This window comes from Urocitellus parryii, chromosome 12, assembly GCF_045843805.1.
Source record: "Urocitellus parryii isolate mUroPar1 chromosome 12, mUroPar1.hap1, whole genome shotgun sequence".
In the NCBI taxonomy this organism is placed as follows: domain Eukaryota; kingdom Metazoa; phylum Chordata; class Mammalia; order Rodentia; family Sciuridae; genus Urocitellus; species Urocitellus parryii.
Window position 1 is genome coordinate 36,867,350 of NC_135542.1, and position 20,859 is coordinate 36,888,208.

General features: G+C 37.0%; 1 protein-coding gene across 13 annotated transcripts in view; it reads right to left on the reverse strand.

Moving 5' to 3' along the window:
• The window catches only part of Kidins220 (kinase D interacting substrate 220), a 103,231-nt gene that overhangs the window by 67,867 nt on the left and 14,505 nt on the right, over positions 1-20,859 (reverse strand). For 8 of the 13 annotated variants that reach the window (XM_026413417.2, XM_026413276.2, XM_026413112.2 and 5 more), the window contains exons 5-12: positions 18,587-18,685; positions 18,136-18,237; positions 12,926-13,024; positions 10,234-10,431; positions 8,490-8,588; positions 5,321-5,419; positions 3,598-3,696; positions 1,586-1,763 (exon numbers count right to left, since the gene is read on the reverse strand). In XM_026413417.2, the coding sequence (XP_026269202.1) occupies positions 1,586-1,763; positions 3,598-3,696; positions 5,321-5,419; positions 8,490-8,588; positions 10,234-10,431; positions 12,926-13,024; positions 18,136-18,237; positions 18,587-18,685 (973 nt within the window). The remainder of the gene's footprint in view (positions 1-1,585; positions 1,764-3,597; positions 3,697-5,320; positions 5,420-8,489; positions 8,589-10,233; positions 10,432-12,925; positions 13,025-18,135; positions 18,238-18,586; positions 18,686-20,859) is intronic. The other 5 variants (XM_026413363.2, XM_026413195.2, XM_026413033.2 and 2 more) reach the window with 1 other exon arrangement.

Genomic DNA, 20,859 nt, shown 5'->3' on the forward strand with positions numbered 1-20,859 from the left:
AATAGCTAGGATTACAGGCATGTGCCACAACACCTGGCTTTAAAAAATCTTCATAAATGTAAAGAAAAGCCTGGAGGGTCATTCAATTAATTACAAGTTGGAAGGTAGAAGACAATGAAGAATTTGCTTTTCTGCTAAATTCATGTCTTAATTTTTCAAAATTTAATGACTCTGTATTACTATTATAATTAGACTAATATTTTAAAACTCAAAAAGACATAACACATTAGAATCATAAAACAAGATATGAGTAAGAAGTCAAACAGGAAAGTGATAGAATTCTATCTCCTATTGGTTTCTGGAACTTTTTAAAAAAATTTTAGTAAAAAATAATTCTGTATTTCAAAACATCATATATTAATGATTACATTCTCATGTGTATCCTTTTCAGTTAAAAGCTATTTTAGGCCAGGCATGGTGGTGCACGCCTATAATCAATCCCAATGGCTCTGGAGGCTGGGGCAGGAGGATTGCAAGTTCACAGCCAGCCTCAGCAATTTAGCGAGGACTTAAGCAACTTAGTGAGACCCTGTCTCAAAATAAAAATAAAATGGGCTGGGGTGTAGCTCAGTGGTAGAGTGGTTGGAGTCCCTGGGTTCAATGCCCAGAGTTGAAAAATAAGAAAATATAAACACAAGTACTTAAGATTCAAATGAGACAACATTTTTTTTCTGGTTAGGCAGATCAGTTAAAAAGTCATGGAGAGGGCTGGGGATGTGGCTCAAGCGGTAGGGCGCTCGCCTGGCATGCGTGCGGCCCGGGTTCGATCCTCAGCACCACATACCAACAAAGATGTTGTGTCCGCCGAGAACTAAAAAAAAAAATAAATATTTAAAAAAAAAAAAAGTCATGGAGAAGGGAAGAGTGGATATGAAACAAACTTTGGAAAAGATGGTTTTATTAAGAACAGAATATTCACAGGGATAGAGAGCATGGCTTTTTGTAGACAAAACAAAGAGAACTGTACATCCCCATGCTTCCTCAGATAACAGAGTACATCTGATGAGAGACAAAGTAAACCTGGGGGAACAATGGGGGAAAGACTGGGGGAGAAGCAAGCTGTGTTTTCAGAAGTCTTAAAAATTGACTGATGGGGGCTGTGGCTGTGGCTCAGCACTTCCTGGCATGTGTGAGGTACTGGGTTCGATTCTCAGCACCGCATATAAATAAATGAAGATAAAGGTCCATCAACAACAAAAAAATAAATGATGACTACTCAGTGTATGTAACTTAGAATGCTGACTACAATGCAAGATACTTTTGGATAGGAAGGACTATTCCTCAACAAATAATAACTTTTTGAACTTCAAATTCTCCATTAAATGACACCTACAAAAAGTTGGCTTTTTAAAAATTTTTCTTAGTTTCTAATTGAACATTCTTTATTTAAAAGCTTTGTCAGTGGGGCTGGGGATATGGCTCAAGTAGTAGAGCAAGTGCTCGCCTGGCATGCGTGAGGCACTGGGTTCAATCCTCAGCTCCACATAAAAATAAAGATATTGTTTACACCCAAAAGCTAAAAAATAAATATTTAAAAATAAATAAATAAATAAAAGCTTTGTCAGGGACAAAACCCAGTACTTACTGGCTCCAAATATCTGAGTTAGAATGCTTTTCTGATGGCTACAGTCGATGTTATAAGGAGTCTCGCCAGCTTTGTTCGGCCTATAAAGTAACCGCCCATCTTTAGGATTTCTTAAAAGAAGTTCTGCCAGTCTCCGACTCCTTCCTCGAATAGCGATATGCAAGGGAGTATCTCCTTTCTATAAAACAACAACAGGAAAACTGATCTTTCACATTTTCATGTCTATTGCAAATAGACAACAATTTTCCTGCTTCTACAAAATACCAGAAAGTCTGAACTTTTTGTATTTTTCAGAGTATATACATAATAGGAATTTTTATCTCTAGCTTCCTCATAATTTCTTTAGATTTTCTCAGAAACTATTTCTGCCCTAGCCCTCTAGAATGAAGGCCATCTTCCTTCTCATTGCAGCTCACTGAGAAAGGACACAAGCTTTCTCCCCATATTCCTCCCAGGCCAGGATCTGCTTCCTCAGAATCCTTCTGCCATCCAAATCTTCATTGCCCAAGGACATCAGTCATCTTTCTCATCAAATTTGTAGTTCATTTCACAGCTTTCTTTCATCAGCTATGAACTTTGGTCAACCTCCTGTCCTTACGGTCAGCCCTTAAATCCCATTACTCTACATTCTCCACCTCTGAGCCCTCTGTCAATCTGTCTTTCTCTGACCACTAGAATCTCTTCCACTCTCCTCATCTTTCACTTTCCCTAACACCAACCTACCTTCTTCTCTTATTAGAATCCCATCTGTTAGTGGTTATATACAATAATAAGAAAACTTTAATATAAAAAACAAACGACCTCTTCATTCTGCAAAATGCTCTTCTATTTATTCCTTCACAAATACCTCTTGCCAACTACTAATGACCCCAAATTTAAATTCCCAGTTCTCGTCCACTGTGATCACTCTGTGACACTAAGTGAAATTGACCTTCAACATTTTTCCTGTGGCTGCCATGGCACAATCTCATCTTGATTTTTCCTCTTCTTTCTCGGGCCTACTTCCCCTCTAGATTCCCTTCCCATGTTCTAAATGCAGCACAATAACTGATCTCACTACTGTACACAGCACTTTTTGCGCTGGGTGTCTTGGAGAAAACAAGACAATTCTAGCCTTAAACAGCTAACGTTATAAAAGGAATAAATGAGTAAACTATGATAATACAATAAAATAAATAGAATAAGCACAATAGAGTAAACTATGATAACACTCAGCATAAAAGAGGTGAATTTTGACCATAACTTTCATCATTCTTCACAATGATTATCTTTGTTACTCCCAGGCAACTCTCATGTTCTGGAAATTAACTGCCAAATTTCCATTCCCAGACTAAATTTCCCACCCAGATTCTAGTCCCTCGCTTCCCACAGCTTCCTGAATGTCTTATCAATCCTCAAATTAAACATATCTGAACCTGATTTCACCCTCTTCATTTCCCCACTCAACTCCATTTCTCATCTCAAACCTGTGAGAAGGAAAAACATTAGCAGTAGCACTTCCACCAGATACAAATTTCTGAAAAGACAAGAAAAACATGAATACACCTAACATTCTAAGCCTGTTTAAATTGAAAGCAAACTAAAACCAGGAATGGATTCTACATAAAGTATTAAGCAATTTGGAGGAATTTCACCATGAAAACTCTATTAAAAAAATTATAGTAAGGACACACAGCGGAACATTCTGTCTCCTGTTAGTGAATGTTAATGCCAATAAGCTTTGAGGGTCTATTCTTTGCAGACCCTTTGGCCTCTTTCCTCTGCAACATGCTCTATCCCTAATAATGTCCTCCTTGTGTCAAGGGCAGCGCCCACACGGGTATGAGCCACAGAAGGAAAATATGAAGCAGCTTCCCCAACAGGACACTGAACCTACCCACTCCTCAGCACAGACACCCCAGCAGATCATCTCTCCTACATACAAGAAAATCAGACTCCAGTGAGTCCACCAGATATAGAGGCCAGTCTACCAAGGCCTCTCCAGAAAGCACACCTCTGCATAAATGCTTTACCTTATCTACAGCAGACACCTTGGCTCCTTTATCTAGCAGCAGCTCTACTACTTCAATATTCCTCATTTTGGTGGCCTTTATCAGTGGTGTTTCACCATCCTGTGGGCACAGATAAAAAGGTTTATCTCCTTCACAGCTTACTCCTAAGTGTTGAACATCAAACAAACACAGCTGTCAAAAAATATCTGACAATGGTTAACAGGCTATATTTACAATGTTCTCAGGAAAATACATTTTAAAAACTAACAAGAAAAATGAATTTCCTTTCACAATCACATACTGGTACTAAGTAATTGCATCACTTAGCCAAATATGGGCTGTATTCAACTTGCTCCCAAACAACACTTGCTGCAGTGGCTGCTCCAGCCAGGTCCCCAGGCTCCAAATGTGACCTCTGGGGCAGCCTCCAGAGAGGTGTTCTTACACTCCCCCCACCAACTAACACACAGTCCATCTGCCAATGTTCTGTGTCTAGAGTCTGTTTAGAAGAAACATGAGAACCCAAGGAATATATATAACCCAAGAAATTTGTATTACTGGAAAAAACATTTGATGCAAGCAACCTGCCTTGGGAAAACTTTGAAAGAGTTCATGGTAGCCTCCAGAATCAAATGAAGCAAAACAACAGATTACAATGCAGCGCTAAATTTGGAAAGACAAGAAACTAGACAGAAGCCACAAAGTTACAGTAGTTGACATGGGTTCCAGAAGAAAAAGAAAAAAGATGATCAACAGCTGAGCCTGGTGGTGCTCGCGTGTAGTCCCAGCAGCTTGGCAGGCTGAGAGAGGAGGATGGCAAGTTCAAAGCCAGCCACAGCAACAGTGAGGTGTTAAGCAACTCAGTGAGACCCAGTAGGGCTGGGGATGTGGCTTAGTGGTGAGTGCCCTGAATTCAATCCCTGGTACCCACCCCCTCCCCCCAAAAAAAAGATGATCAAGGAGCCACCCACACGGGGCTGGGGTTGTGGCTCAGTGGTACAGCACTTGTCTTGCATGGGTAAGGGACTGGCATGGGTAAGGGACTGGGTTCGATCCTCGGCACCACATAAAAACAAACAGAAAAATGAAGGTATTGTGTCCATCTACAACTAAAAATACATATTTTTTTTTAAAAAAAAAAAAAGAGCCACACAAAGAAGCAGATATCCCAGGTAATTTTTTCCCCCAGGGAACTGAAGTGACCATCACTGATTTAGAAATATGCTGGTCCAGGTAAAGCAGATGAAACAGGATGGTCTTATGGATGAGTCCATAATTTTGCTTTATTCATTAAGAATTCCCACCATTTCAATCCAGAATTCCAAATATATTTTTCCCATGGAAAACGATTACACATACAGCTAAATATAATCACCAAAGTCGGATTTAGCTTTGTATTCTTTGTGTTTTGTGTAAAATAAGCTAAAATGGCTGATTTGAAGAGCCAACAACCACTCACAATGGTCTTTAAAAGAAAATATGTTCTGCATTCCAAACAGGAGCCTGAAAGAATTTGGGAGAAATGCCCACAATTTATGAATAGTTGATAGTACTTTCTGAAAAGTAACAAATTATACACTGTATTTTGTTATGAATGTAGAACTCTCTGAAGAATACGGTTACTCTTCAATTTAACATAGAATAAAATCAATATACCACTAAAATCAAACACAATGATTGAAAAAAAAGCAGTACTAATATTCAGCATTAGTATTGCTAACAGAATAGAAATGCTAATTTTTACCTTTGTGCATATTTCAGTATCAGGATTGCACTGTAAGATGTCTCTCACCATGGTTGCATTTCCCTTTTCAACAGCCCAATATAGAGCAGTTTTATTGTCCTACATAATTAAAAAAAATCAATAATCACTTTATTTAACATAAAATGTTAAAAACTGCTATCTATAAATATAAAATATCATTAACATTTCTACCAGAAACCACTGCAACAGGTGTCATTGGTGGAAAATGATATTAATTCTTTTGCTATCTGGGATTTACTGTTGAGAAATTCTTCATGAAAGAAGATGAGGAAAATATTACTTGACTTAAAAGTAGCAATCCCACATAGTTAATAAACTACACTTTTGTAATGCAATCAGATTTCAGAAGCACGCAAGGGGTTAGAAATAATCAATACCTGAGCTCAGTAACCTAGAGAAGTCACCTAAATATTCTGACCCATGGATTTTCATCTGTAATATGAAATGAGTATACCTGCCCAGTTTTTCTAAGAAAATGCAAAGGACATACTTTACAAACAAAAGGATTACCATCTTTAGCTTTCTTAATCTCCAATTCCCTGCACCCTATACTGTCTTGATTAGATCCCTTAACATCCTATCTAAATCAAAAACAAAAAAATCAATCCACACAGACCTGAAAAGAAGAACTAGAAAACAAAGAAACACTGATAAAAACAGAAAATAGGATTGACAGATACAAAGTAGTTTGGCAAAACTAAAACAAATGATCTAGAAACCATCTTTTCATGAAAATATTACTTTAATCCAGGAGATAATGACTTCTTACAGCTGCTACATTACATTTACTATTCCAAAATGTCTCCAGTGGAGTTCTCATTCTAAAATGATCACGAGCTGTCCAATTTCCTTAGTGCATCACTCAAACCTCTGCCCCTACTTCCTTTCCATTTCTATCCCTATCTTCTACCCCAATACCCCAATACCTCAGTGTCAACTGATTTATTCACTAGCTATGGAACAACCTTTAACTTTTACATTTTCTTTTATTATTTCCCCAGCCTTTGCCTAAAATACCCAGCCTTCCTTTTTTTCTACCTATTAAAATCAAACTCATCTTCAAATTTAACACAAATTCTACCTTTTTTGAAAACCTTCTTTAATATTCTCTTTCCTTACCTCAAGACTCCCATATTTGAACCTTCCATTAGATAAACAATCAATAATATATCATCCTGTCACTTCACCTTTTATATTTATATAAAAGCATAAAAATATCTCAATGGAATACACCTGTAATCCCAGCAGCTTGGGAGGCTGATGCAGGAGGATTGCAAGTTGAAAGCCAGCATCAGCATTTGCAGGGAAATGGTTGGCATTAGAGCAGATTATGCTAAGTGAAGTTGGCCAATCCCTAAAAACAAATGCCGAATGTCTTCTCTGATATAAGGGGGGTGACTCAAAATGGGATAGGGAGGAAGAACATGAGAAGAAGACTACCACTAAATAGGGAAGAGAGGTAGGAGGGAAAAAGAGGGAGAAGGGGAATTGCACAGAAGATGGAAGGAGACCCTCATTGTTATACAGAATACATGTATGATGTTGTGATGAGTAAAAGAAAAAAAAAAGTGTGTCACATTAGACTGGATAGAGAGAAATGATGGTGGGAGGGAGGAATAGGGGGGATAGGAAGGGCAGCAAATATAGAACAGACATTATGATTGCTGTATGTACATAGGTGACTCTATGACCAGTGTGATTCTGCAATCTGTACAATCAGAAAAATGAGAAATTATACCCCAATGATTCAAATGTATGAACTGCCAAGATCATTGTAATGTCATGTGTAGCTAATAAAAAAATAAATAAAAGAAAAGAAAGCCAGCCTCAGCAACTTAGCAAGGCCATAAGCAACTCAGTGAGACCCTGTCTCTAAATAAAATACAAATAAGGACTGGGGATGTGGCTCAGTGGTTGAGTGGCCCTGGGTTTAATTCCCAGTACCAAAAAAAAAAAAAAGCATAAAAATAAACTAAAGCAGCCCAAAAATATTTGTTTCTTAAAGGCCAAGGTCCCATGTTAATTTCTCTGTAGCATGAGGCATAACAGTTATTGATTTAAAAAAAAAAAAGACTTTGGATACAAGAGATTTTTGGCTGCACAATCCAAGCAACTCAGGAAGCTAAGGCAGGAGGATCAGAAGTGTGAGACCAGCCTCAGCAACTTAGCAAGGCTCTAAGAAACTAGCAAGAAACTGTCTCAATGGGCTAGGGTCATGGCTTAGTGGTAGAGCGCTCACCTTGTATGTGCAAGACCCTGGGTTTGATCCTCAGCACCACATAAAAATAAATAAAATAAAGGCATTGTGTCCAACTACAACTAAAAAATAAATATTTAAAAAAAAAAAAGAAACTGCCTCAAAATAAAAAACAAAAAGGGCTGAGGACGTAGTACAGTGGTAGAGTACTTCTGGGTTCAATCCCCAGAACCAAAAAAAAAAAAAAAAAAAAAAAAAAAAAAAAAAAAAAAAAACCAGGGCAGAAAGGCAGACTGTCCAAAATGGGTTACCAAAACAAAATTTCATAACTCTAAAGCTCTTGAAGTAGTAGATCTATTCACAAGTTTGGGCAAGGCTTTTATACAATCTAGATTTTTTTTTTCCAGTGCTAGACATGGAACCCAGACCTTGCACATGGAAGGTAAGCACTCTACCACTGAGTGAAGCCCTGAGTCCCTGTCAAAAATTAATAACCTTTCTAGCCTTGAGTTCTGACCATCTGAAGCAAAGTTCACAGGCACTTCCAGTTGGTCCCAAAGAGGTGACCAGAATGGGAAAGAAAACAAAACACAAATGAAAGAACAGCAGTACATGAATGAAGAAAACGAAACAAGAAAAACACTTAAAAACAACAAAAAAGAAATCATATACTCAAATACCACTGTCTCGATACCTCAGAAAATTTCAGAATCAAATATTTTTGTAAGTAAAACCAGTATATTCTAAAAACATGAGCTTTTGATTGCCTTCAATCTGAAAATAATTCAACATTAACTCAGAAATTTTGTAATAATAGCATATTACCCATGAAATGTATTACAGTTTACAAGCTTTCATCCCCATAGGAAGGCTGGAAGAATAACATTAGATCAGTCAATATATACAACCAATTATGCTCCAAGATAACAACTGCACTATAATCATACATACCTGTCCTCTAATGTCTATATCAGCATATTTTTGGAGAAGTGCACGAACAATTTCAACGTGACCACCTCTGACAGCACCAATCAGTACAGTATCCCCACTCTAAAAAGACAAAACACAAGTTATTTGATGAGAACAAATAAGAACTGTTCTGAAGTTAAGGTTATTCATTTATTAATATAATAGTAGATTTGTTTCAAATATTTCTTGGAAAAAGTCTCTATTTCCAAATAAGTGAAACTTCTGAATTAACTAATAATAATATCTGATATCAATAGTCTTCAGAGTAAGGGACAGAGGATGGTATGCCTCAAAACAAGGACTTATGAAATTTCATGACAAAAATTTAGGAAGACAAAGTACCAAGACAAGAATCTATTCTCTCTGAACGTAATTCACAAATTTTAAATAAAATAATGCCTTAGCTGTCAATAAACCAAATGAACATTTGGAAATTATATGATAAAAATTCCTTGGAATAATGCCATATGAAAAAAATAGTCATAGATTCTAGAAAAAGGATTTTGTAAAGCTAATACCATCAGTGGTAAAATAGCCACATTTATTTAAGGGTTAAGTCTGGTCCTCAGACTAGCATCCATGACTATTTGGTCAACTGGACAGTAAAAGGTCAGTAGACAAGACTGCTTCATTCCCCAGCACAAGACTCAGACCAAGTTGACTACCTTATGAGCACAACTCTTTGCCTTGAAATTGTATTAACCAAACAACAGGCATTTTTAATCCTATTTTCCCATTAATTCAAATACTGTTTTGGCAATGGACACAAATATCTTGTTATTTATTACTGATTTACAAATCAGTTGTAGGCTTTTAAACTGGGTGAGCTTAAAAGCTGTGACTCGATTCAATCCCGAGCAAGCCCCAATGGGCTGTGAAGTCAACACGACATCCCTGAGGACTACTAAGTTTAACACCATGGTGTGTTATAGTAACTGGCTCATTAACAGCAGAACCAAACTAAAGACCAACAGATTTTAGTTGAGAATGTTACCATTTAATACAAGTGAGAAACACAAAGGACTGTAACAATTTCACTGCTTACAATGTGCCACAGACCATTCTAGGCACTGGGAAATAAGACAGACAAGGTCCCAACTCTGAGCAAAGTTAATCAAGCAGAGAAAGGCAACACACATTAAACAAAAAATAAGATAGCTGCTATACAAAAACATTAGAGTAAGGTGACAGAAAATGACTGGATAGCTACTTTGGATTAAGTAGCTTCCTTTCTGAGGAAGCAGATTTATGTTGAGGGAAAACGACAAGGAGACTTCAGATGAAGCTGGGTATGTAAGTATGAACTCAGACAAGAAATCAGGACAAGAGAAAGAATTGTGAAAATCTTAACTGTAAAAAATGGTACTTTAAGTCCTAGGATAATGAATAACATCATATGTGAAAAATACCCACAGTGATACATCAAGAACAGTTACAAGGCTAATTGTAACATGTGACATTCTTTTTATTTATTTTTTATTTATATATGACAGCGGAATGCATTATAGCATGTGACATTTTCAATAACAAAACTGAGAAAAATAAAAAAGGATATTCTTCAAAAAAAATAAATGGTTTTAAATGTATTAGGTTCAAAGGTAGAAATAAACTTATCTTTAAACAAGTATATATCATGCATGAGGAACTTGAAAGAGAAGAAGCCAGCAACGAAGGTAATCTTCTACCCACATCACCACTATAAACAAATCTGAAATAGGTAACCTACCCTGTCAGGTATATTTACGTATGTTCCAGCATCAAGCAGGTCCTGTACAATCTCCGTATGTCCCTCCTTCGATGCAATCATTAAGGCTGTATTTCCATCTTTATCTGTTAAGTTTACATTTGGATTCCTCTTTAAAATTTCTTTTACTGACTGTGTGTAGCCTCCTTTCACTGCCACGATAAGTGCAGTCATTGAATTCTAAAAAAAAGTCCAAGAAATTAGCATACCTAGAAAACATAATTGCTGTCATAATCAGAAAATTGATGTTTTCAAATAGCCTATTCTTAACAGCTATTTCCAATAATGAAATGCCAACATAATCAAACACATACCAAAAAATGACAGGAGGCATACTTCAAGTTTGTGAAATATGTAATCCTCTTGAGTCATTAGAATTAGCAGGAGATTCAGTTCATTTAAATGATAATCATACACTGGACTCATTTTCAATGAATGAACCCTCTTATTAATGTGATAAAGTTGCAGTTGATAGAATGACTCAGAATTAAACATTCTAAATTAAATAACTGAAAAAAGGTGAATGAAATTCCAAACTAAGAATGCTTTATAATATGCCTATAGGAAAAACTGAAATAAAACAATGAATTTGGGCTGGGGATGTGGCTCCAGCGGTAGTGCGCTCGCCTGGCATGTGTGGGGCACTGGGTTTGATCCTCAGCACCATGTAAAAATAAAATAAAGATGTGTGTCCACCAAAATCTAAAAAATAAATATTAAAAAAATTCTCTCTCTCTCTCTCTTTAAAAAATGAATTAATGCTATGAAATATTTCTTTTTTTTTTAAAGAGAGAGAGAGAATTTTTTAATATTTATTTTTCAGTTCTCAGCGGACACAACATCTTTGTTTGTATGTGGTGCTGAGGATCGAACCCGGGCTGCACGCATGCCAGGTGAGCGCGCTACCGCTTGAGCCACATCCCCAGCCCCGCTATGGAATATTTCAAGAAAAAGCATAATGTATGTTCTTCACAGTAATCTAAAAACCACATTTTCAAAAATAGATAAAAATCACTTAAGTAATTCTAAAAATCACACATCTCATTAAGCCATAATTCTCTCACATGTGAAAAACACAGACTTTTCAAATTCCTTAGCAGTCCATCATCACAGAGACAAGCCACTCATCCACTTGACAAGCTGTCCAGAAACGAGTCAAGTGGAGGGCATGATGTTTGCAGCTGCCTACGAATCGTGCTGTTTCCAAACAGCATGAAAATACTATATAGTCCTTAAAGGTAGGTAAATAGGGGCTTGTGACAAGATGGAAAACAGGAGGAAGAGTTGCCATTATTCCAGTGCAATTGTGGAGAGTTTACTCTTGTTTTATGTAGCTGGAGATTTGGTAGTATATCTTCTCAGAATAATTTATTGTTCAGCTCACACAAGGTAGTTATGTAAACAGCAGTCTACATTATTTTAACTGATTCTTTACACATAAATCTTGGTATCCTGTATATTCTTATAAGCTCAAAGAAAAAGCAATTTATGAGGCTTCTCTGGTCTTCCCAGTACTAATACCACAGGCTGGGTACTCAGCTGGTGCTCAGTTAGGAATTAACAACTGCTAGTCAGTAAGCAGTATTAAACTAATTTTGAACTTTCTAGGTTTTAACAGCTGACTTCTGATTTATTATTTTTTTTTTACTGAAGAGGGAGAATAAAGTACAGCTAAAAAATTCAAAAAAATTATAATACTATATGAAGTTTTTAAGGAAAAAGCATTTTAATAGAGCATAAGCTTTTTTCCTAAAACTAAGATAAAAAAAAAAAACTATTCAGGGCTGGGGATGTGGCTCAAGCGGTAGCACGCTCGCCTGGCATGCATGTGACCCAGGTTCGATCCTCAGCACCACATACACACAAAGATGTTGTGTTACAAAGATGTTGTGTCCAAGGAAAACTAAAAAATAAATATTAAAAAAAAATTCTCTCTCTCTTTAAAAAAAAAAAAACTATTCAATTTGGGGCTGGGGTTGTGGCTCAGTGGTAGAACACTTGCTTGGCATGTGTGAGGCACTGGGTTCGATCCTTAGCACCACAAAAGAAATAAAATAAAGGGGGGCTGGGGTTATGGCTCGTGGTAGAATGCTTGCCTAGCATGCGTGATGCACTGGGTTCGATCCCCAGCACCACATAAACAAATTAAATAAATAAAATAAAGGTATTATGTCTAAACAAAATAAAGGTATTATGTCTATCTACAACTAAAAATAATTAAAATTAAATAAAATAAAGGGATTTTGTCTATCCACAACTGAAAAAAATACTTTAAAAAAAATATTCAAGAGGCTGGGGTTGTGGCTCAGCGGTAGCGCACTGGTCCTGCACACTCGAAACCCTGGGTTCGATCCTCAGCACCACATAAAAATATATGAATAAAATAAAGGTATTGTGTCCAACTACAACTAAAAAATAAATATTAAAAAACTATTCAATTTGAAGAGTTTTTCAAACAGTTAGATTACTGAAAATTATACTTAGTAGTTTTAGCCTCTCAAAATTTGTATGCATTAGCACCTGATTCTTAAGTTTTTCATTTTATAACACACTTAGGATAATAAGGGGGAAATGCTTGTTTTTCTAAGAACTGGAAGAAAATATTTATAGGCATATACTAAGGAAAAATATTCTCTCTCCTAAAACCAGGGGTTAAGATACGAAAGATACTTACAGCTCCCTCTTGATCAACATCAGCTCCCATGGCCAATAAATGCTTTACACACTCCAAATGACCCTTTCGGGCAGCCCAAACCAAGGGGGTGGTTCCATACTATCAAACAATAAATGTAAAATTATCATCAGAAATATACTAAAAGAAACTAGATTACAGCATGAATTCTGATGAAATCATAATTTCAGTGTTCTTTAGATAAGTTTTTGTAGCAGTCATAATTGTAATTTTAGATAAATTCTACGTCCCCCATTTTACTTTTTCTGAATAGGTGGTAAATCAGAGAATGTCTTTTAACCAACTTTACATATTTATTATAATCAATGATAATTTTTCCATCATAAATTCACACGGTCGCTAATTTAACAAGCTTTCACTTCTTCCCATATCTTATGAAACAGAATTTAAAGTGCAACAGTTTACTAGAGGAACAAAGAATAACAACCATGAGCCCAACAGTTCTATCAATATGGTTTCTTTACACGTAAATCTTGGTGTCCTGTATCTTCTTTTAAGCTCAAAGAAAAAGCAATTTATGAGGCTTAAATGGTTAATGCACATATCCTTCTTACAGAATCTGTGCAATTCATAGTATCACATTTTCACAGATGAGGAAAGTGAGGCCATTACCAAGGCTGAGGTCACAAAGCTTAAGAAGTGGAACAAGATCTATGAACCCAACAAGCCTGACTCCAGAGTCCACACTCTTAACCACCATCCCACATCAGCCTCTATTCTTGACCACTTTCAGCCTACAGAGACTGTGCTCAAATGGACCTTTTTTCTGGAACTTGATTCAAAAGACATCAGAAAACCTAAATCACGCATAAAGGGAATGTTGAGGCTTTGGGAAGTCTGGACATCAATAAACAAATGAAAACCCATAAAGACCTTTAAGAACAGGAAACCTACAGGTGGGAATCAACATTTAATGAACTCTTTACCACAGCCCTGTCCATAGGATGTTCTGTGTTGATGAAAATGCTCTGTAATTCCATATTGCCCAACACAGCAGACACTAGTCATCATGTCTATTATGTACTGAAATGTGGCTAATGTGACTGAGGAACTAAATTTTTAATTTTACTCAATTTAAGTCTAACTAGCCATATGTACCTAGTGACTATGACACTGGGTAGCACCTCTCTACAAATATGAAAGACACCCCATCAACAACATTGTTGCAAGCTGTAGCAGCTGGCACTCTCCCTTGATGAATGTGACCTTGTGACAGGCAGAATCACAGGGCTGCAAATACGGCATATGGGAGGGGAGGCCTGACAAAAAGGAGAAAGGCCATAAAGAGAACAGCTGTCACCATCACTGCCTTCAAAAAAACTCAGAGAGATGGAATAAGGGCCATAGGAAGAACTTCCCAATTCTACTCCTGCATCCACAGTCTTCGCCCAGAATTAAATTCTCTTTTCTAGCCTGCTCCTTTGTGGATAAAATTTTTTTCTTACTGAAATGCCCTCCCCTGCCCTACAAGCAAGATCCTAGATCTGCCAAGGTAACACACATACCCATTTACCACTCATCAAGCCTTCTTTAAATATTCTAATTATAATTTAAATCTCATCCTGTGAAAACCTATTACATTTGATTTTCACAATCCTTGGAGAACTGTGGAAAGCTGTATGCCATTGTGCCTGCTGCCTGCTCCCCTCCCCTTCGCACCAGTCCCCGGACCTCACTCATAAGTTCAGCTGACATCTCCCTTGAAACATCACAAAGAGCTCTTAAGATCCAGCAAGACCTTCTTTGCCATGCTTCCTGTCTACTTCAAAACAGCTCTGCAGCCAATCACCTTACTAAGCCTTTCTCTCTTCTCTTCTCACATTCTGGCCTCTATTCCTCCTAAACAGAACACCTCGATGCACTCTTGATCCCATCTTTCCTTCTTCACCCAGACCCTTACTTAGAGATCTCCTCCCACATCATCAGTCTTTCCCTATTCCCCCTTCCTGTTAGGCACCCAACTTAAGTTCTTCCTCTTTAGGTTCTCCTGTCCAAACAAACTTTTCCAAAATAAGCTACCCTCTCAATATTGAGAGGGTAGCTTATTTTATATAAATATATTAAATATATTATTAAATATATTTACATTCATATTTATATGAATATAAATATATATTAATCAATATATTCATCCTTGCCCTTTCTTTCATACTTTTCAAAATAATGTATAATGCCTATTTCTAATTCCTCACCAAAACCCCCTCAAAAACTAGTTTTTACTACAAATATTACAAAATCAGTATTCCTGAGTTCACCAATAGTTATCTGAATCCCAGATCTATCACATTTCTTTAACTCAGTTCTTTCTTTTCCTGAACGTTCTGCAGTGTTCTGAACTTCTGACTGTATCTTTTGGTACAGGGGACTGAACTCAGGGACACTTAACCCACTGAGCCACATTCCTAGCCCTTTTCTGTACTTTATTTAGAGACAGGGTCTCACTTAGTTGCTTAGTGCCTTACTAAATTGCTGAGGCTAGCTTGAGCTTACAATCCTCCTGCCTCAGGCTCCCCAGCCACTGGGATTACAGGCATGTGTCTGACTGTATCTTTGACCTTGAACATCCAAATCATTCATCGCCTTTGACTTTTTTGCCAGCCAAATTCTCCTTCCTCTGAAAACACTCCTAATAATCAGCCCTCTAGTCATCACAATGTATTACTATGAATCTTAGTTACCGAATCCATGTTCCCAAAATTTCAAGAACCTCCTCTATGCAATTCCTTCATCACCAGCAGCCCAAATCTCTATGCCTACTACCCAGCGGGACAGACACCTTTAACTACCAATGCACCATTGCTTCAAAGTTAACACATCTAAAAAGTAACTTCATTTCCTTTTTTTAAAAATTAGTTACCATAAAAACCTATTTTTTGTCAGAATAACAATACTCCCTTGGTCTTTGATGCATCCCACTGTGCGCTATTAAGTGATGATTTTTTCTAAAATACCAGTTTGTATCAATTAACTACTCAAATTCTCCAATGTTTTTCATTATCTGCAGGAGAGACAACCACTTCCTCAGTCAGGTGTTCAAGGCTGACCAGCCTTGAACTGGCTCCTTCTAGGGCCATGGCTTCCTCCCACAGCCCCTCTCTTCACACCTGGCTCAGCTCTACCCACACTGGTCTGCTCAGCATGAGCAGTGAAGTCACATGAACATGCCATATGAAGTCACGTTCTGGGGCTTTCTGCTCTTATTTTTTCCTATGCCTAGTATGGTTTCCTCCCATACTGTCCATGGATATAAGTTCTGCCCTTTCTTTAAGGCTACACTAAGTGTCAGTTCTTCTATGGATTCTCCTATCTTCAAACTCCTAAGTCACCTGACACTTAGCTTCACATTTTATACTCCCATTTATCTACTTGCTTCTCTAAACATAGAACATTTTTTGTTTTTGTTTTTGAATCTTCTGTATTAAGTGTGGGGACAGGACACTGCACATAGCAGGTAGCAAACATCTTCTCAAAATGCTAAAGAGTAACAGATTGAGTAGCATCATAAATTATTCTGGAGGGCCTAGAATGTCAGGTTATATATAAATAATTTTCAATAGGCCAGAAGGAAAAAATAAAGGTTTGTCTATATTAACATAAGAAGACAATAGACAGAACTGTGCCCACTGTACACATGCCTCAAACCTCAATCTAAAGTAGCCAATATTCCTAAATGCCACATTATAAATGTTTGAATAGGCTTACCCTCCTCATTAACCTATTATTTTATGGAATATTTTTTAAAAACCAAGGCACAGAAACCATAAAGTATAAAAATAAACTAATCCTGAATACACTACTTGAAGATTTATATGTGTACATGCCTGTATGACCACCATCCAGATCAAGACATGGGTGATTCCCAAGTAAGCAATAATGTGTACTTAAAGAAGATAATGCTCAGAATCTATTCCAATCACAAAAAAAAAAAAAAAAGTCTTCAGGAAATAACTACTCTTTTCTATGTTCAGATACACAGTTATTAATCTGAAAAGAATATAATCATCACAACAATATGCCGAGCTCTAAGTTTCCTAGTGAAAATAATGGAGGTAAAAAATAACACCCCCCCCTCCAAAAAAAAAGTGAGGAGCATATTCCTTATCTTCATGAAATGTACTCTCCAGTGGTAAGAAAGACATAAAAATCAATCATTATGAGACAATAGTTTGTGTGCACTGATGGAAGGATGCATAGAAAGCAATGATAGTACAAAGAAAGGGCACCAAGGAGGAGACTTAACCAGGCAGGTAACAGCTCAAATGAGCCTTGAAAAATAAACAGGAGTCCATCAACCAGAGGAGGTAATAATATCATTCCTAAGAGAGGGAACAGAATAAAGGTCACAGAATGTGAGACACGCTGTTGTATCTAAAAACAAAAACATAGTGTATATAGAAATGAATGGCAAGAGTTTAGCCTAGGAAGACAGACTAAAGCCAAACTGAGACATCTGACTGGGCTTTACCCAGAAACAGTGAAAGTTACCAAAGCTCTTCAAGAGCAAGGAAGAATAAGAGGATTAGACTAGCATCTATTCAATGTTTGAGAGGAGTGTTAAGGGTTAAAAAAAAAAAAAGGAATAGAACAACAATGTAGGGAGCTTTTCTAGAGATGAGCCAAGCCTCCAGAATTAATAGACGCTATGGCAGATAAGGAGGAAAGGACACACTGAGAAAGAGGTTCCCTGGGAAAGAGCATAGGAGCTTAGGAAACCATGTCATTTGGCTAGCTTGCACACAAGGTAGTTGGGGTACAGGTAGCAGGGGAAAAGGGAGAAAGGAGGCACAGCCTATTCCATCCATAATACCAGTCTTTAGGATCTTAAGCACAAGACAGAGACAACCAAACCTGAATTTTAGAAAGATCATTCTTGCAACAATACAGAGAAAGCAGACAGGACTGAAGGTGGGAGGAACAGTTATAACAGAAAATCTCAAATGATGAGAACAGTGAATCCATTACCCCTGTCTATCTCCTTAAGAATAAGGAATGCAACAAAATAAACATCAAAAGGATATTTAGTAAAAATACATACAAGGGATTCATCCATGAAATATATATCTATCTAAAAATACAATGATATACAAAAATATGAGATACATTAGAGCAATTACACTTGAAAATGTTTATAACTTAGATACCTCAAGTGGACATAATACAGACTGGAATCTGGCCACATCCTACCAACTTACCTTATCAGAGCAGTTGACTTTAGCACCATTTTGCAGTAAGATATGCACTATATCTGCATGACCTCTCCCCGCTGCCCAAATGATTGGATAAACACTGTACTGCTGGGATGGACAGATAGATAGGAAGGAGGGAGGGACAGAAAGAAGGAAAAAGAAAAAGGGAGGGAAGGAGGGAGAAAAAGAGAAAATCTTTTAGGTGGATATTCACAAAACACATCTTCTAAGTAAAGTTAATGTTAACATTCGAGCTCTAAGATTTACTTTTATGTTGACAAAAATTGAGAAATAAATTTAGCTTACAAAATTCTTATTTTGTTTAGAAATCACATTCTATATTTAATATGACCTAGAAAAATCTCCATCTCCCTGGAAGTCACATGTAAACAGTCTAATGCATCCCATAAGAAAATTTACCCCTTAGTCACAAATGAGCTTTTTTGTTACTGCTTACCAGACCAGTGACATTTGGATTGGCACCATGAGAAAGAAGCAACTCTACTACTTCAGTACGACCTTTGTAACATGCCCACATGAGAGCAGTCCATCCCCCCTAAAGAAAATAGGAGAAAAAAAAAGGGCAGGATAAAACTGGATATTTTCCAAGCATAAAAATACTACCACTAATCAAGGTACTTCTGTGTATATCTTTATGAACCATTGTTTCATGAAGGTAGTACTATGTAATTTTACAATATTCCCAGAAACATACATAATTGTACATGAAATGAGTCAAATCTCTTACATTCCCAAATGACTCTAAAGTTTATGCTATATCACAAATATTGAAATGGGGAACATTTTTGTTGAACAATTCCAAATTTCTACATTAATTTTGGTTACTTAAAAATGTTAGAGAATTAATTTCAAGAAACAACACCTAAATTTGTAAAAATCAAAAGACTGTGGCCAATTATAGAAATAGTTTTATATTTCATTAAACTCATTCAGCTTAGTGCCTACAGAAAGAATCCTCCTGAGGGCTGGGGTTGTGGCTCAGTGGTAGAGTGCTTGCCTAGCATGTGTGAGGCACTGGTATATAAGGTAGTTGTTGTTTTGTAGTAATTCTGGCTACTTAAAAATGTTAGAGAATTAACACACCTCGGCACCACATAAAAACAAATAGAGATATTATGTCAACGGACCACTAAAAATATATATATTAAAAAAAAAAAAAGAAAGAAACTTCCCGAGACTTCTTGACAATATATCGTGGAATTCTTTCTGAATCCCACAGGACCCCAATAATCACTCTCCTCTCCTTGCATAAGTCCCAGGACACTGTCTTCCCTACGTTGGTAGCTACTACCATCTGCCAATCCTTTGATGTTAAGTTGCCACAATAACTACTGAGAGAGACAGGGTCCCCAGTTTCCCCAACTCATGGCATTTTAAAGCCAAACACAAAGATCCTTTAAATATTAAAAATTGTATGATCATTACTTTGGGGAAATAGGAGAAATCGGGAAAACCAAAAAAAGTTTAACAAATCATTCTTTAGAAATCTTATCAAAATTCCTAAATCTTAACTTCCTTGCAGATGTATATAGAAGAATGATAGAGGAGAAAGGCTTTGGAGAAGGCACACCTGGACTCAAAACCCACCCACACTGACTGCTTTAGTACTGCTTAGTAGTAGTTCTATGACTTTGGACAAAGACTCACCTCTTCCAGCCCCAATTTCCTCAACTATACACTGAAAATAAAAATCAACCTTTAGTTCATGGGATTGTCTGAGAAGTCAATTAAATGATACAGAGGCCATAAAGCACCTAAAAATGACAGTCACAGAACTGGTACCTAATATATTCAAAACATGGTAAACTGGTATGCTCCCTTTAATAAAATATTGAGAACAACAAGATACCTTATATACCAATAAAGTAAGAGCACCACCTTTTACTCTCAGCTGCTATATCCATCCTTTGCCTAGGCTACTGACATTATTATCTTCTCTCCCTAAACTTCTATTGATTAAACTCAAACATCTTTTTGGAAATTGTACAACATAAACATTTCTCTGAATATGTTAGTGAGCTTTCCATCACTGTGACAAAAACAAAACAAAACAAAAAAAAACACCTCAGATCTGAGATAAACTCCTTGAGAAGGAAAGGTTAATTTTGGGTTTGTTTTGTTTTTTAGTTATAGATGGACACAATACTTTTATTTTACTTGCCTATTTTTATGCGGTGCTGAGGATCGAACCAGTGCTTCTCCTGTGCTCTACCACTGAGCTACAGCCCTAGCTCGAAAGGTTTATTTTGGCTCATGTTTCAGTCCTCGGTCACCTGGCCCATTGCTTTTGGGCTGTGGCAGTGGAGCACAGCACATTATGGGAGGAGCACACAGCAGAGACCTGTGGATCTCATGGCAGCAGGAAGCAAAGAGAAAGAAGAAGGGACCAGAATCCCAATGTTCTTTCCAAGGGCACATCTCCAGTAACCTGACCGCCTTCCACTAGGCCCCACCTCTTAAAGGTTCCACCACATCCCTAGGGCCATGGCTGGGAACCAAGCACTTAACACTGCTGTCTTTGAGGGACATTTTAGATACAAAGTATAACAGTATCTTCTTATAAAAGTAAGTATACCACCTATTCTGCTATGTTTTAAGAATACAAGACTAGAGAGAGAAAACCCATACATAAATCATAATATGCTATTAAGTGCAAAATGGGGAAATGCAGTAGTTTTTTTTAAAACTCAGACCACCTGTACTTCATAA